The sequence below is a fragment of the Opisthorchis viverrini genome (genome assembly GCF_000715545.1).
Source record: "Opisthorchis viverrini unplaced genomic scaffold opera_v5_3, whole genome shotgun sequence".
Classification (NCBI taxonomy): Eukaryota; Metazoa; Platyhelminthes; class Trematoda; order Opisthorchiida; family Opisthorchiidae; genus Opisthorchis; species Opisthorchis viverrini.
Genome location: NW_008751659.1, coordinates 4,474,532 through 4,490,260, shown reverse-complemented (window position 1 = coordinate 4,490,260; position 15,729 = coordinate 4,474,532). Strand labels below are relative to the sequence as shown.

General features: G+C 42.7%; 1 protein-coding gene across 1 annotated transcript in view; it reads left to right on the top strand.

Moving 5' to 3' along the window:
* Positions 1–11,137: 11,137 nt before the first annotated feature.
* T265_00375 (hypothetical protein) overlaps positions 11,138–15,729 on the top strand; it is a gene marked incomplete at both ends in the record, with an annotated part of 12,727 nt that continues 8,135 nt past the window's right edge. The window contains 2 exons of the mRNA XM_009164120.1: positions 11,138–11,334; positions 11,576–11,702. Of these exons, the coding sequence (XP_009162384.1) occupies positions 11,138–11,334; positions 11,576–11,702 (324 nt within the window). The remainder of the gene's footprint in view (positions 11,335–11,575; positions 11,703–15,729) is intronic.

Below are 15,729 nucleotides of genomic sequence, written 5' to 3'. Positions count from 1 at the left end.
TTCGACTTGCCCGTTCTCCTGAGGATTATAAGAAGTTCGGCTGGTGCAAACTTCTCTGTCATGTAAGAATGTGGATAATTCGTCATATATGAGTGAGTAGCCACGGTCCGAATGCACATATGCAGGGCATGCCAAACAAAGGGAATAATTCACATAGACATTTAATAACTATAGATGCACATGTATCTGCGCAAGGAAAGGCAAACGGAAAACGGGAAAACTCGTCAACGATTGTAAGATATTGGTTTCGAGTAACAGAAGATAGAGAGAGGTCCTTCAAAATCTATGTCAATTCGTTCGAATGGTTGAGTCGCTTTGATGAGCATAGCGGGGGGGGGTGTTTGGTGGAACTACGGTGGCACAAACTGTACACTTTGTGGTGATGTTTTTGACATCTTGGAGAGAAAACAGCAAGTTTTTGGAAAGAACAAAGTGGTGCATGCGAGTAATTCCGGGATGGCACAAGGAATCATGAGTTCTTTTAAACTTACCATTGCCGATCACATTGGCGCATAAGTTACGCGATAAGGTGTCAGCAACCAGATTGCCTTTCCCAGGTCTGTAGCTGACATCTTAGCTAAAAGCGGAGAGAGTTCCATTTTCCATCGTTGGATTTTAGCATTTTTTATCTTGCTCTTCCGCGACAAACCATACATAAGGGAAACTGACCGCTGGTCAGTTAACAGGTAAAATCAGTGTCATATGCTGTAAATATACGGTAGTTCAGAGTTTCTCTGCCCAAGGTCCTGTATAGCACTAGTTCGTCAAATACATGCCTAACGATCCAGGAGCGAACATTTGCTGGACAGTTGTAACTGATGAGAGGTTTTTATCTATCCTTTCTAGTCATCTCCGAACGAATGCGTTGGAACGAAGCTTCCATTTAGCCACCACGTTTCTAATCGACACATATCTCAAACTCATATAAGTGACTGGGTTGTAACCTCCGCTTTTAGATGGGTTTATAGTAGATACACTGTGCAAACGGACCTGGGCTAAATTCGAAACGATTAGGTGAGTTGTACTCTACCAGTGAAGTAGGACGAAGCGTGAATGTACCGGTCTCAGTGAACTGAAACGAAAATTGACACAGGACAAAAAACGACCAGGCTCACTCCCGGTTTCGACACAGACTTAATTACACTTTCGGAGGTCTCGTTGCTATTTCGTTTTGAAACGTCGTTTGTTGCTGCTAGCTCCATCTTTCTTACTGTCCTTTTATGATGCACGACCAACGACCATCGCTGATTTTCACAAAAATTTATGATGCAGTACACAACGCAGTGAATATTATGTGTGTATATATACGTATAATAAGTGAGAGGTAAGGCAACTGGATGGTCGTTCAGGTCTTGTAGGTCTCGCTGGCAAACATGTGCCCACTGAGTTGCGCCAAATGGATGGACGATCAACGCAGTGATGTTTATTCATTTCATTAGTATATACGAGTGAAGATCCAAGTCCAGACTAAAGTACTCAAGCTTACCTGAAAATGGGGTAATGGGCAGAGCTTTGGTGGGCTGTTGATACTTCCAGATCATCAGATTTTGTTTTGTAAAGACATTGAGTCCTAAAATGCGAGATGATTACAACTATCTAGGCGTCTCTAAAGACAAATTCGTTTTCGAATCAGATTACACCCCAACGGCGTGGGCGTGGACTTAATTAATAATCTGCTCGGAAGCGGGTGCAGTTCATTGTTCATTACTTAACGAGTCATTGGGAGCTTAGTTACTAAATACCCTCAAAACTAGTCAATCAAATTGAATTTTTGATAACCCGTAAGAAGTGATTCGGACCTCATCAAAAACGCGTCCTTGGTTCGGTAATTTTTGCGTCCCATTCTGGTGGACTTGCCCAATTAACTGACTCCTTTCTAGTGTGTCATGAGTGGCTAATAAAGCACAGTTTGATTGTTCTTCATAAGTAAGGTGAACCTAGTCGTGATGTAACCTACTGAGTTTTACAGTCAACATCAAGTTTACATATAGTTAGAACAATAAAATGTTGCACAATCCCTAGATGTCTTTTGACCCTCCCCAATGAGTCAGTGTCCTGGAGTAGCTATCGTAAGCCCAACCAGATGAATGGATAGCTTCACATAGAAAACGTTTGGTACATTTGACCTGGCAAATTCATTTTTGTGACTGCTTACAGACGGAGCTTGGTTACGTTTACAGTGGAAAAAATGGATACCAGCTAGTTATATCTAACAAGTTTGGCTAGATCGGAAATAATTGCCAAGCACAGCACGGTAGCTAGACAAATTAAATTGATTCTTAGAACAATTGAAGAGTTCAAACGGATTGTGTTATGTTTTCATCAAACTAACCAAATGACTGTACGAGTTCGGTCTTGAATCCAGTTTTTCGAGCGCACTATCAAGCAGTTTGAGCAAGCACATCCAAAACATGCCGTATGATAGCGCCATATTCCAAATATTTACGCAGTCAAAGCTAGTCTTATGGTTCTTAAGACGAGAAAGTGTTAGGATTGAGTACTTACCCAACTCTATCACACTTCATGTGAACATTCTGGCTTGATCAAGCCTATCACTGTGGACCAGTGAGCAAACTGAATCTGATTAGACTAATTTCAACAAATCTTTTCCTTCGCTAAATCAATTGGAAAATGTTGAGGACCGATTGGGTAGTCATCGTTTCAGAAAAGTTTGGTAAATAAATCTTACAAGCCGATGAGGGAACTAGCCTTCGTCTTGACTGATTTCATTCAGTTTGCTTGTGCTTTGTTGCCCCATCCCACCAGAATCATGAGCACTCCACAAGCAATATCCTCGTCCAAGCTCAACTCCCGAACCCTTATTTGGGTTGTTCGACAATCAACTATCCGCAGCACAAAATGAGTGAAACTACATCAGAACAGGGGTCAGATACAGCACCAAGTAAAACATGGGTGTTAGGTTTTGTCCAGTGGACATCTACTATTCTCCATTACGCCTGAATACACTCCCACTTTCAAGCACTTATTCGCGGTTGTGGAGTACAGCTGACTTTCACAGCTTCGCTATTTGCCGGCTTCCCGTAGGAATTCAACTGATACTACTCAGACTGTTCAGTTTTACTGCAGTTTCTCACACTGAAGTGTTTGACTATTAGCTTAGAATGATGGGATTATCTGTAGTGCATAGTCCGATCGTTTACAAGCTGTTGGATCTTCCAACTTTCGTTGGGGGATCTGCCAATGACAGTACAAAAATCCACTCCCATTGAGTTACTCGTGAGTAGCGCGTTTTCCGAACGGATTCACAATCGGGTGGTGACACCTGAATTCACCTGCTGACGAAGGGAGTCCTGCTAGACAATGCCGTCTTCATTTTTGAAACAGCTTGAATCGTCCCGTGTAAATCCTGTCCGTCGGCAACTATACTGGAGGCACTGGAGGCCTGCTCCATTTGGACCTGCTGGTAAGCATCACTTTCACTCGGTAGCCTGTTTCATGCAGCCGAAACCACTAACAACACAATACGTAAACGTGTCTTCTTGTTATCCCGAGGCAACAAGAGCAAGCCAAAGCAGGTATGTTATTGGATTTGTTGTCTATTGAATGGCCTGAAAGGTTAACCAGTTAGTTGAGGCATTTCTTTCTGTGCAGACGGTGAGAACTAGACGGTGGTTGGGAAGAAATATAGCTCTTATCATACTTTCTGGATGCACAGCACATAAATAAAGGGCGATAACTAACAGGACACAAGCTCAGTTATAGCAGTTTTTCTGCAGTTGATTCACAAAAAGTGCAATGAAATGCTGTTAACTCTGACAAAGCTTTCCGGACATAAAGTTTTCAGGTATAAGACTCCGTCGGTGAAAGGTATCACCTGGTTCGTACTACAGGATCGTATTCAATTTGCAGTTATGTAAAATGGGTCTAAATCGGACAACTATTACAGTGTCCTGTCACAATTTTGCCCAAGAAATACTCCAAAAAATGCATGTCTGTAAAGATTTCAACTTCCTTAGTCTATCACAGTCATATAAGCTTACGCCTGATTGCGTACCGCCACCCGAGGAACACCGCGCTTCAGAATACATCCTTCCACCTGAAGGCCTCCAGAGACTTGTGGCTTGGACAGTCTTTCCATCCGGAGTGAAAGGATGAATTATGAGGGTGAGTTGGATGCTTGGGGGATTCCAAGTCTCCGAGTGTGTTCGAAAAACTGCGAAGCCCAAATTCATCTGAGTCCAAAGTGTACATAATAAAGCTAGCCCACAAAATGGTGCAAACTAATAACAACACCTATCACAATTATGTGTGAGCAGATTATCCTCTGGGGTATTCACCTTATGGCATGTTGTGATGTAGGGGGCGAGTATTCTATATGGTAGGAGGTTTCACGATTTTGCTCACTACATATAACCTCAGCTCTGTTGTTTGTTTGACCAAGACGTCATAGTCACGGAACTTACGGACCGAACATGGATTCGTAAATCTCTTTTTAGAAGAAATCTTTCTTTTGTTGGCATACTGTACATGGTAAAGTGTGGTTTTGCACAGTTTCTTTCATCTTCCGGGAATGTTTTTAAATTGTGGCTTTTCATCAACAAAGGCGACAAAGTAATCTATTTGCTTTTACGGTGACTTTCTGTGTTGAAGGTTGAGCCGTTGAGCACTCAAGTTCTTGAAAAGATTCCTTACCTCGCTCCGCGTTGTGAGCTGACCAATATTTAACGATGGTTGGTTGGTGCATCGGTGTCCAGCTATTTGGTTAAGTCATTCACAGCAACCACTTAGTGTCCACTTTATGCATGGCTATATGGATCATCCGTTAATTGGGCTGTCTAGTTTGACGTGATGGATCAACTTGTTCCTCGTTTCGTAGGTTGACGGTCGAACACGATGGAAGCAGTGATACCTGCTCGTAAGAAACCAGTGCGCATTGAGACAGGCTGCTAGTTTCCGGCTTGCTTGTAAAGAACACAAATGATCGAGCCAAGAGCATTATGATCTCTTCTGTAACCTTCTTTGAAGTCAGGTTGACACTTGAAGTTAAATTGCCGTTGGATGCGAAGAGATTAGAGGAAAAAGTTCGACGTCAGACATGAACTTCACGATAATTATCCGCAGCAGTATCAGCGTTGACACCAGTGCCTCAAGACTGGATGACAAACACCATGTTGAATCTACCTTGACCTTATGACAATTCATCCATTCATTTGCTTACTCAGCTTATTAACTTTTGATCTTCAGTTATTTTGATTATCCGTACCCGCCACTCACCTTGTCGCAGAGCCCGTCCTGTCCGACACGGCGCTCAGTATTCGCACAATGGAATTGAATTTTCGAAAGTTATGACGTGTCCCTGGTGGACGAAAGCAATCGGGCAATTGAGTTAAGAGTACCAGTCCAAACTTTCAGGCCTCATTTAGGCATCCCGGGGTCTCAGTGATGCTGGGAAATTATCCCAAAATACTTTTCAGCCAGAGGCATGGTTGCTTCAGTGAACAATGAAATGAACTGCAAAAATATGAACGTAGATCAGAACGGTTTTTGGTTCGAGTACACACGCAACAGAATCCAACATTTTGGCGTAGAAAGTTTTACTCCCCTTATAGTTTTTTTTAGCTGAGAGTGTTGTGCGGATAGTGGGCACCGTCCAATACTTGTGTATTGGCGTGTGTCTGTGTGTGAATGTGCGCTGCTGACCTACTTAGCTATGCGCGTTCATGTCCCGTTTGCTGAGCCTGCCTTGACTTGTTTTCTCATGGGTTCCGTCTGATCGCACGTCCAGTGAGAATCACGAGACCGTCGTTGGAAGGTACGACCGTAACGCACACTACTGAGCCATCATTCCGCTCGCCGTTGTTCGGTATGCGGACGTTGACACTGCACTGTGCCGGTCAGTGACAGACCTGTGAACGTGTTGGCGCTACGAACGTGAAGAATTGGGGTTTGTTGTACACATTTGTTTACCCTTGTGTGAACAGCTCCTTGGAATTACGAACCCAATTCTTCCTTTTGATATTCGGGATTGTCGAACCTACGCAAAACTCAGAATTCCGTATCGGGAAACTCAACACGCCATTTAGCTTCATCTTAGATGGGGAGGGGAATAACAAGTGCGATTGGTATGATTCTAAGATATGCGCACCTAGCTGGACTCTGTATGGAAAGTGACAACACAGCAAACAGGTTATGGGTCACATATTTCAACCTTTCCATCCATAGACAGTTGGCGTTCCAGTGAGTTCATCCTGCATAGCAAATGGCATCAACTCCCACAAGATTTTTCAGAAACTTTTCTCACAGAACGACTGTGCTTTGCACACACGAAACACATGGTAGCGTTCAGTTTAGCTTATGGTTCTTGCGCTTTCTTATAGGCTTAGCTATGTCGATTCTGCATTTCAGATCAGAGGCGATTTGGGTCATACGAACACTCCGCAGTGCCCTCTTTTATATTTTGTCCCTGGGATAAGCTGAACAAGAATTCTGGAAGCAAATATTCTCGTCGAACATCGTTATTTGTAGAAATAGATTTTTCTTCTTTCTACAGTGTCAGATAAATTCATGAGATGTCTCCTACGGTTAGATACATGCGGCCAACAAAACCAAACGAGCTTTTAAAGTTGAGGTACAATGGATCGTGGAGAATCAGTCGAACGCTTCACAGAATATACAGATTTGAGTAACCCGGTCCCTACACCAATGGTGTTGGACTTTTTTTTGCGAATCCATTAGCCCTTGTAGCTTCAAGTGGTGTGATTAGAAAATCAACATCTGACGTCAGGGTTATCAGCTAGTTACTTGTGATTATTGCAGGATCTGTGGCGAGTTAGTTACACTACTGGCCAGTCACTCGTGCTTGAATTGTCTTCGACTACCGGTTGGGGTTGCAAGTTCTATTATTTCTGAAGATCCATGAGATGAGCACTGCTAATGATCCTCAAAATGGGTCACAGTGTTTTTGGGCATTTTGTTGTAGACTGACCTCACGTGCAGAAAGAATTCTGGATTCCCAATTCCCCTCATACTACATACATCTGCCTTGATTGTTTCTTTATTCATTCTGGTGGTGACTGGCTTATGCATACACTTTGCTTGCATTTAGCACTTACTACGTGTGATTTTAGTTTTCATTGATGTCGTACAACAACTGGTTCAGAGATTTGTTTGGGTTCGCCGTTGCTCATTTCACACTATTTCTGGTGTGAAACGCGGCTCGTTTATCGAGCTGCGCACTGTGATCATACGTACTCATAAATAATCCAATGGATTAGATCTCGTAATTCATCGAATGAATAATGCTTGATTATATGAGAGCCATGGCACTTTGGTGAGAGGAAAAAAACATCACACTTTTCCTTACTTACAAAAGGACTAAAACTCGGCTTTGTGGAGTTCTGGTGCGAGGCAAATTCATCAGTTTTAATCTCGAACGACCGATTTACTTTGTAATGGCGTTTCCTTGCTTGCCACCGTACTTAATGTTAAAAAGGGCTTCGAAAAATGTCACCGTCCTTTGTTTTCCGGGATGGATTTTCCTCAGTCAGTAAAATAACAAAGCTATGTTCAAGTAGAACATAAGGTTGACGGGAACTCGGGGACTGCGCCTACCTGATGAGCCCCAAGAAGGGCAAAACCGGTCGTGGGATGTCGAAGAGTTTTCAGCAACCTTGTGAGTCGTTTTCTTTATGAAAACTGAACAGTACGTTTAACACTACCCACTATCTGTTCTAAACTCACCAACGACCGAACAAGTGTCCAGTGTCCTCCGAAAATTAAGTTAAGTGGCCTGTCGCATTATTTACTAACTATCTCATGAAGGGAAATGCATGCGAATTCGCACCTACTTTTCAATTTAGGTCAACTGACATGCACATGACTGATCTGGCGGCATTAACTAAATAACCCACAGGTCTGAAGGATGCACGCCTCACTGAATGGAAATACGCACCAAAGTCATACACAACCCGCGCATCTACACAACAGGTGCTATGTTGAAACGAAACTTACCCCTGGACAGGTCTAATAAAGGCAAGCTGCGCAGCAAGGTCACGAGGTTACCCTCAACGGTTCAAGCTCCAAATATCTTGCTTACAGACAAATGATACAGGCACCGAGTGTGGAGGGCATTTTTCGGTAGATTACGTGGAGATGTGAGTAAATTTTTCCTGTCATGTCAGTAGCACGCTTTCTGATTACCCCGCTTGATCCTTGCAGTTTTGTCATGGCTAGTTTTGGGCGGGAATCTTATATTCGAGGATCAATAGGTGTGAGGAGTTGGAATACTAATCCGGATATTAATAAACAATCGTTTAGTATTTATGTTAAAACGGTTCTTATGGGACAATCGTTGCTTCTGGGAAATATTTTGCTTATTCAAGGGATGCACAATGGTAGAAATTTGGGATTCGTTTAAACCGGCCTCATCAGGAGGTTTTCTCACCTTTTCAATCTGCTTACTTGGTTTCAAAGTGACTGTTCCGTTTTAGGTGAATATCAGCATATGGTGCACTGAATGGTCCTGCGTGTGGATGTTATTTTTCTGATTCCTGAATTTCGTAGGAAGTTCATCAGATTAAAGACATTGAACCATTCATAATCCTGTTGCAACTTCGTGAGGAACTGTTTCGTGAAAGATACCGGTGATGAAAATGCTTTTATCAGTTGATACATGTAAAGTTTCATCTGCTAAATAATTGACAGTGCGTTCTAACAACTTGACGTACCTTCCACGTTATCAGTCTTTTTTGCTAGGCTGCCCACTACCACATGTGATGTCATGAAACTTAGGTAGGGGAGACGGTGTTATTTGCGAAGTTCTGGCTACCCGAATCTTGTTTGTCTCAGAAGCAGTTGTGATTTGGACACAATTCTGTGACGCGCTTTTCTCGGTATCGTTCACTTAAGTTACTGTCGTCGCATGAACACGTCGGACAAGCATCGTTCTAAGAAGCTTCCTTATTCGTGTCTTGTATTGCTTGCTAATAGTTTATCGAGGACATAATCACACTCTCCAATGTAATACTACTGCCAACTTTTTAATTCTGGTGACAATCCATCCGCGAGGTTACCTAAGTATGTCGAATGACGTTCTTGGATTAAGGAATTCCACAGCACGCCGCAATATGACGAGACCGGGTCTGTTCGCAGCCGTTGAAATACTTCTTTCAAACGGAATTTTTTGTGTTTAATTGAGATGCAGAGCATAAATTAAAGTGACTAACTAAAAGTACCGACAAAAACCCTCACTGTTAAACCATAAAGTCCACTTGGAAGTCGACAAACTGAGAACGCGGAGCTTAACGCTCCTTGTGGAATCATGGATACGTTTTGCAGATGCTTGTGAATCAACCTGATTCCGTTTCCTTCAGTTTTTCTGTCGAAATTTAGTAAATATTCTATATCGGTTCTAATCAACATACTAGAGTCACCTGGGGACAACACAGATGAAATCCATCAAAGATATACATGTGGAACTGACACACTGTTGATATCTGAATGTTGTATGAAGTTGTAGGCAACACGATAACATTGTACGTCTCGAGTGTTATATCTTTTCCCAGATGGAGATTGTTCTGGGCGAAGGAACTCATATTCCAAGCCTTAATCACCGTATCTAAACAACTCGGCGGGAAATCTAGCAAAATCAGAGGCATACCCTTTCCAGTTTTTGAAACTGTCGTTTAGGGTCCATCCAATTTAAAAGGAAAATCAGTACTTTGGAACTCTGGATTTGGTTGCCTCATTTAACTTCCGACACAGTGTTGAGTGGCGTGATTTTCCTCAGTAGCTATCATACCTGCAGATCTGTTGAACTTCTGACCCTTTATTTATCCTGCAGACTTATTTTTTTATTTATCCTTTATTTATCCTAGACTTATTTTGGTTTTCCAAAGAATTCTTCATAAAAAGGACAGACTTCAAGGACGAGTTCTCTAATTCACTCCACACAAAGACACCGTGGAATGGTCCCTGTGGGTAAAAATGTACTTTAAGTGGATGAGTTTGTCGGCATTCTCAGATTCTTATCAAAAGATAGGCTCTTCTGCTAAAGAAAATGCAGTGCAACTTCACGAATGTGTGTTCTCATTGCAGCCGACAGTCGTCTGAGAGACTCCCGGATGGCCCCCCTCGTCACAAGTTCCGCATCTTTATGTAGATATTCTATGCCCCGTTCTACTCTGAACAAAATTGCTTGCTATTTTTTGCAGTTATTATGGAAACGGTATACCGCAGTTAACACATCCAAATTGTCTAGCTCCTTCTTCGTATCATTTCACCCATGGAAAGAACCACCATTGTGGGGTTGAACACTTATTTGTGCTGCGTTAGATTATGACGCAGACAATTCTTTTATTTGTAATCTTCTCCAGCCAAGTGTGCTGCGAAAAATGCCACTTCGTGTTTTTAGCTAAGATTGTGCTCACAATACTGAGGTATTTCTATCTTGAGAAGGCACCTTTTTGCATGGGTAACCGGTTCGGTTGTCAACAACCTTACAGTTCGTAGTTTGTCAAGGAATTATATAGACTTACTTCCTAAAAACAGTAGAATGAACTCATTCTTATGATTGTCATTGTCAGTCAGTCACCGAAATTTCGGATTCGTTTTGAAAATTACGAAACTACTGAACAGTTTCATGTCATGAGAAACCAGCGGACACAGAGCGCATCCTTTTTTCATAAAGGAGACCACTCACAAGTTTGCTGAAAATCCTTCGAAACCCCGCAAAGAAGATCATAAACGAGTGATTCAGCTGAGTCTCCCGTGAAAAACAAATCGATTTCTAAATGAGTATATTTGTCCTGAACGCACTGTTCCTCAATCTTATTCCATCAATAGCTCAAAGCCGATTTGTGTCCATTAAGTGCGAAATTGGCAGGGAGCTCACATCGAAATATGAAACGTGCTAATCACAGGGTTGATTAAATGTCTCTGCTCATCCCACATAAGTTGTTTTTGGCTTTTATGGATCAATAGTTCCCGCACCTTCAGTCACTGGAACCGTTACCATCGGGTTTAAAAAATGACAAGAAACACTCCACTTGGCTCTCTATCTTCTCTGAGTTCATAAGAACCGTCATAACAATAGAGGCTTGTTTGATTTATTTCAGTGGTATAGTTTTACAGCTATATATTTGCCATCTAAGCTGACGCATAATAAATCATGAGGGGTATGAATTGCCAGAAACGGAAGGACGTTTATTGTTTAACGCGGCTGTCGATTCTGCTTCTGGTGTGTTTTGCTGGAGCAATAGAGGTCAGTGTCTCTCCTGAAGTCCAAGTGGTGAGGACAGGGAACGTGGTCAAGTTGGCCATCAAGTGCATTCTCGATCAACGTGAATACTGCAAAGATAAACCACTCGGATTTGAGTAAGTGTCATTACGAGTGCATGACGATTGACAGCGTGGTTTCCTGAGGGTTTAGTTCCATTCAGTGAGACCCAGTAGGGTACCTGCCTAATTAACTAAAAATTCCACATTCTCGCACGCGAGCTGAATGTGCTAAGATCGTTTTGAAAACTTTCAAGTTATGGGACTAGACAAGATAAAGTATAGCGACAGAAGTAGTCGAGTCTTACATTTAAAACGTTCAGTTTCGATTTTTTCACAGGTTCAATGATGGATGCCGTGCATGTCAGTGCAAACCAGATGATTCCTACTGCTCTACCACCGAGTGCGTCCAGTTAGCAGAAGAAGGCACCGAACCAGAGAAGTACTGCAAGGATATCATGGAAAACGTAAGTAAACCTGCATATTTTGTGAACAAGAATACCGAATATTGTGGCATCAAGTACTGCTGGGTTAGGAGTTGAATGTTTTCATTACCTTATTAGCATTGGTGACCAAGATGTCTAATGACTATCCAGTGATATCCAAATAAGTGTTGAAAGTTATAAGCGAAAGTACTGAAGTCCCAGAAGTTCTCGAAGTAAGCTGTATATTTTTCCTCTCTCTGTATAGGTTACTTGATGTTTGCAGGCTGCTAAATGATAACTGAGCGTCACGTCGAAACTGACTCAGCTATTTTTGTACAGTCCAGCTTGCGCACGATTGCACGAAAGCCAGGAAGGAGATGCGGCCTTTATTCTAGCTTTTAGCTGTCATGGATTTTGAAGTGAACAGGTATTTGACATAAATCTAACAGAATACATCGCCATAATAATAGTGAAGTCATGCAACCAGAGAACAGCACATACATTCCCAGACTGCTTCCGCAAATGTCCAAAAGTGCAATGTTTGCCAATAGTAGTCACCTAATAATAATAATAGTAATAATAATAATAATAACGACCGAGGTTTGGGACCTTCCGAGATGTACACCTACGGACCTGGAAATCCGTACCTGAACCCATCCTTGACCTTCACTTTCCTGATGTCGAAGTTTGTAAAGCCTAGCAGAGCATGCAGCCATTTTAATAGCTTCAGATAATTTCTCCTGACTAGACTCAGCATCAGACGTATCCTTATTCCCCAAATATTGTTTCGGTCTTTACGGATGTGAACAACGATATCAACTTAGAGAACGAAAGTGAGTTTAGGCTCGCAAAGCAGTCATTATTAGTGTGTGACAGTAGGTAGCCTGAACATGGGAACGATGAGTTAAAAAGTCAAATAATTGATCTCGAGTTTGTACTACTCATAATGTTGCTGAAAATCTGTCGACAGCCCACGATCAGATGCGTGTAAATGAGTGTATATTCGCTGGTCTCGAGTTTCCTCTTTTCAACCGACTACTGAATACTTTGTGAGCGCGCGTTATTCAAACGGTTAATCACAAGTGACAAAGCAATCGCTTACATGCCTAAGGCTTTGTAATTGGTTGGTAATCGGTTGCTTCCTGTTTGACCGTCGTTCGCGCGTTGCGCCTGGAATGATCTCAAGTCAAGAATCTAGCTCTTTACTCGACATAAAGAACTACATACCTCACGTAGAGCATTCTGAATGTCTCAGTCGGATGAGTACATACTAAACCCATTGCTACCCCATCTGGTATTGTAGAATGGCGGATCACTTGGATCAGAAGAAATTTGTTGAAAGCTTTCGTTGAGAATTTTAGAGCAACTTATCCACAAACAGCTTCGTAGGAACAGAGACCACGCTCAACTTAGCCACCGGCTGACCAGATGATAAAAACGAGTATATAATCTTCCCTGGGCGTGCATTTTTGTAAGAAAGCCACTTGAGTTCAAACTATCATCCGTTCTTCAAATACAACGGTGCATAAAGTACAAGATATTGGCCGAAGCCTCTCTTAAAAAATATTCAGCAGTAGGATTGTTGAGGCGTTAGCACTTGATGTGTATGCAAATTTGAAAGTTAAACTAATAACGTTAAAATAGCTGATGCAACCAGTCGAAAACGTTTGTTCCATTCTACGGGACGCTGTAGAGTAGTGTAACCGGGCGCGTGTCTCTCAGTTTTGGAGCATCATTAGATTAAAGGGTTACGTGGGGCTGGCTTGGTTTAATTATTCCACCAGTAAAATGAAATCAAGCGGTAAAAGATCTTTACAGCCATAAAGGGAACTATTCACAAGTTGCCGAAAACCCTCCGACAGCCCACGGCCGGTTTCGCCCTTCCCAGGGCTTATAACAGCCGTCTTATGAGACCCGCGATTGGTGGTCGTTGCGAAAGGGTGATCAGGGCATAATCGAACGCTATGCGCGGGGTAAATCACATAATGGGGCAGAGCTTCTCACACTAGCCAGTGAAAAGTGCGTGAAAAGTTTGGTGACTTCTACGGCGAAAGACTATGAGACTGAATATGGGCAGAAAAACGGGATGCATCGACTGTTGCAGGACATATACATAATAAAATGTCTAATCCGAGCTTCTCCTAAAGCCTTGGAATAGTATATGCTAGCCTTCCAATAACACTAACACCATAGTTCTATTTACCAACGGCGAATCTCGTGAATTCTGACCTCTGTGATTAGAGGCCTCCCAAGTGCTGTCATACGATCCGCGAGGACCAGCTTAACCGTTGCTTGCCTTTCAGGGGTTAAAAATGCAACGGTTAGGATGCGTCAGACTGTTTACGCACGGACAATGCATAGTGAGTGTACCCAGCTTTGCTTTACTAGGCGACATGTAGGTTCAGATTCTTCGCTGTAATATTGCCAAGCTTTCCGTTTGCCAATATTACTTACCATTTCCCGGATCGCCTCAAATCACAAAATGTTGGTAAGCGTGACTCTGCCAGGTTGTCCGTTTCCTGATAGGTTTCCAGGAGAAAAGTGCAAACATGGACCTTTGAATACACAAGGTCTGTTGACGGCATCCTACAAAAGTTGTTCATTGACGTTCAATAAGTCCCGATCAGTCGTCTCGCTGTCGGGCTCTGAACAAAAGTTTTGGGGTCCCCAATGATGATCGCATTCTGGAGCAGGCCAACAGCTCAAGCCCATTATAGTACCTGAAGTTAGATGTTTACCTGCAGAATTTAGTTGTTATCTGGACACCGGGTCGTTCAAAGCAGGATGCAACCCGGAGAAATATACAACCGATTTCAACCTATTTGGGTCTCACCAAGTAGACACGGCTCCTTGTTGAAACGTCGAATTGTGCGCAGTTGGCAAAAAACGTAATAAACGAGAAATTTGGTTGATTAATCCGTCATCATAAAGGCATTTGCAAACGAATGTCATTCGGTTGTCGTGTACTAGCTGGTGTTAAAGCAGAAAGTAAGGTTTATGGAAACTCGCGGTCTGCGCCTATCTGATGAGTCCCCAAAAGGGTGAAACAGGTTGTAGGCTGCCGAAGGATCTTCAGCATCCTCATGTGTAGTGTCTCATACCTGGGATGTGGCTCACTTCTGGGTCAGCTGACTCTCAATAGTTTTTCGGAGGTCTTAGAAATTTTCGCGACAGACTTATGGGGTTCTACCAGAAAATGATTTTCCGGAAATTTCGTCCACTTCCCGTTATCGGTTAAGCACCCACAAGTGTTTAAACACAGAAGCAGAAAATGAAAGATGGACTTGTCAGAACCACAGATAGAGGGCTTGATTCCTGACCAAGAGCACTTCAGAGGACAAATTTCAGTCTCATACTTCCATTAAATGGTTTCGAGTGTACTCCTTTTTTGCTGCAAAAAGACTTCCTAACTCCGTTCTGTTGGTGTGATGATATTTGCAGTCAGTTTTCAGTCGAGCCGGGATTATGAATATAGTTTGTTCTGTCCGACAGTTTCAGGTCACGTAAAGACTGGATCTTACCGTGTTGTAGTGTTTTTGTGCCTCTGCGACCCATTCAGCTATACTGGGGGGGGGGGTTCCGTATGACACACTCTGAGTCATCATACCAGGTGGGTCATTGGTTGGAGGTCTGAAGTACACAGACTCATGGCTTTCCAGGCTAGAGTTTGGAACATCTATGATGGCTTGTTCTGTAAAAATTGAAACGTACTTGTACTTCCCACCAAACACCGCTGCCTTATGGTCAGGTCATTGGTGTCTGAAGTACACAGACTCATGGCTTTCCAGGCTAGAGTTTGGAACATCTATGATGGCTTGTTCTGTAAAAATTGAAACGAAACGTTACTTCCCACCAAACACCGCTGCCTTATGGTCAGGCTTTTGTGCTAAAGGCTTTGGATGAGAGCCTAATCGTCCTCCTGTTTGGGTGTTGGTGCCCTGGAAGCATTCCATCCCACGTACAACCATTAATTTCACACATAAAAGAAACCCGTGCCGCACCAGCCTTTTAGGGAAGCGAAGCATCAACGTTCAACGCTGATACCATGCTGTCGATGATGCTGCTGCTG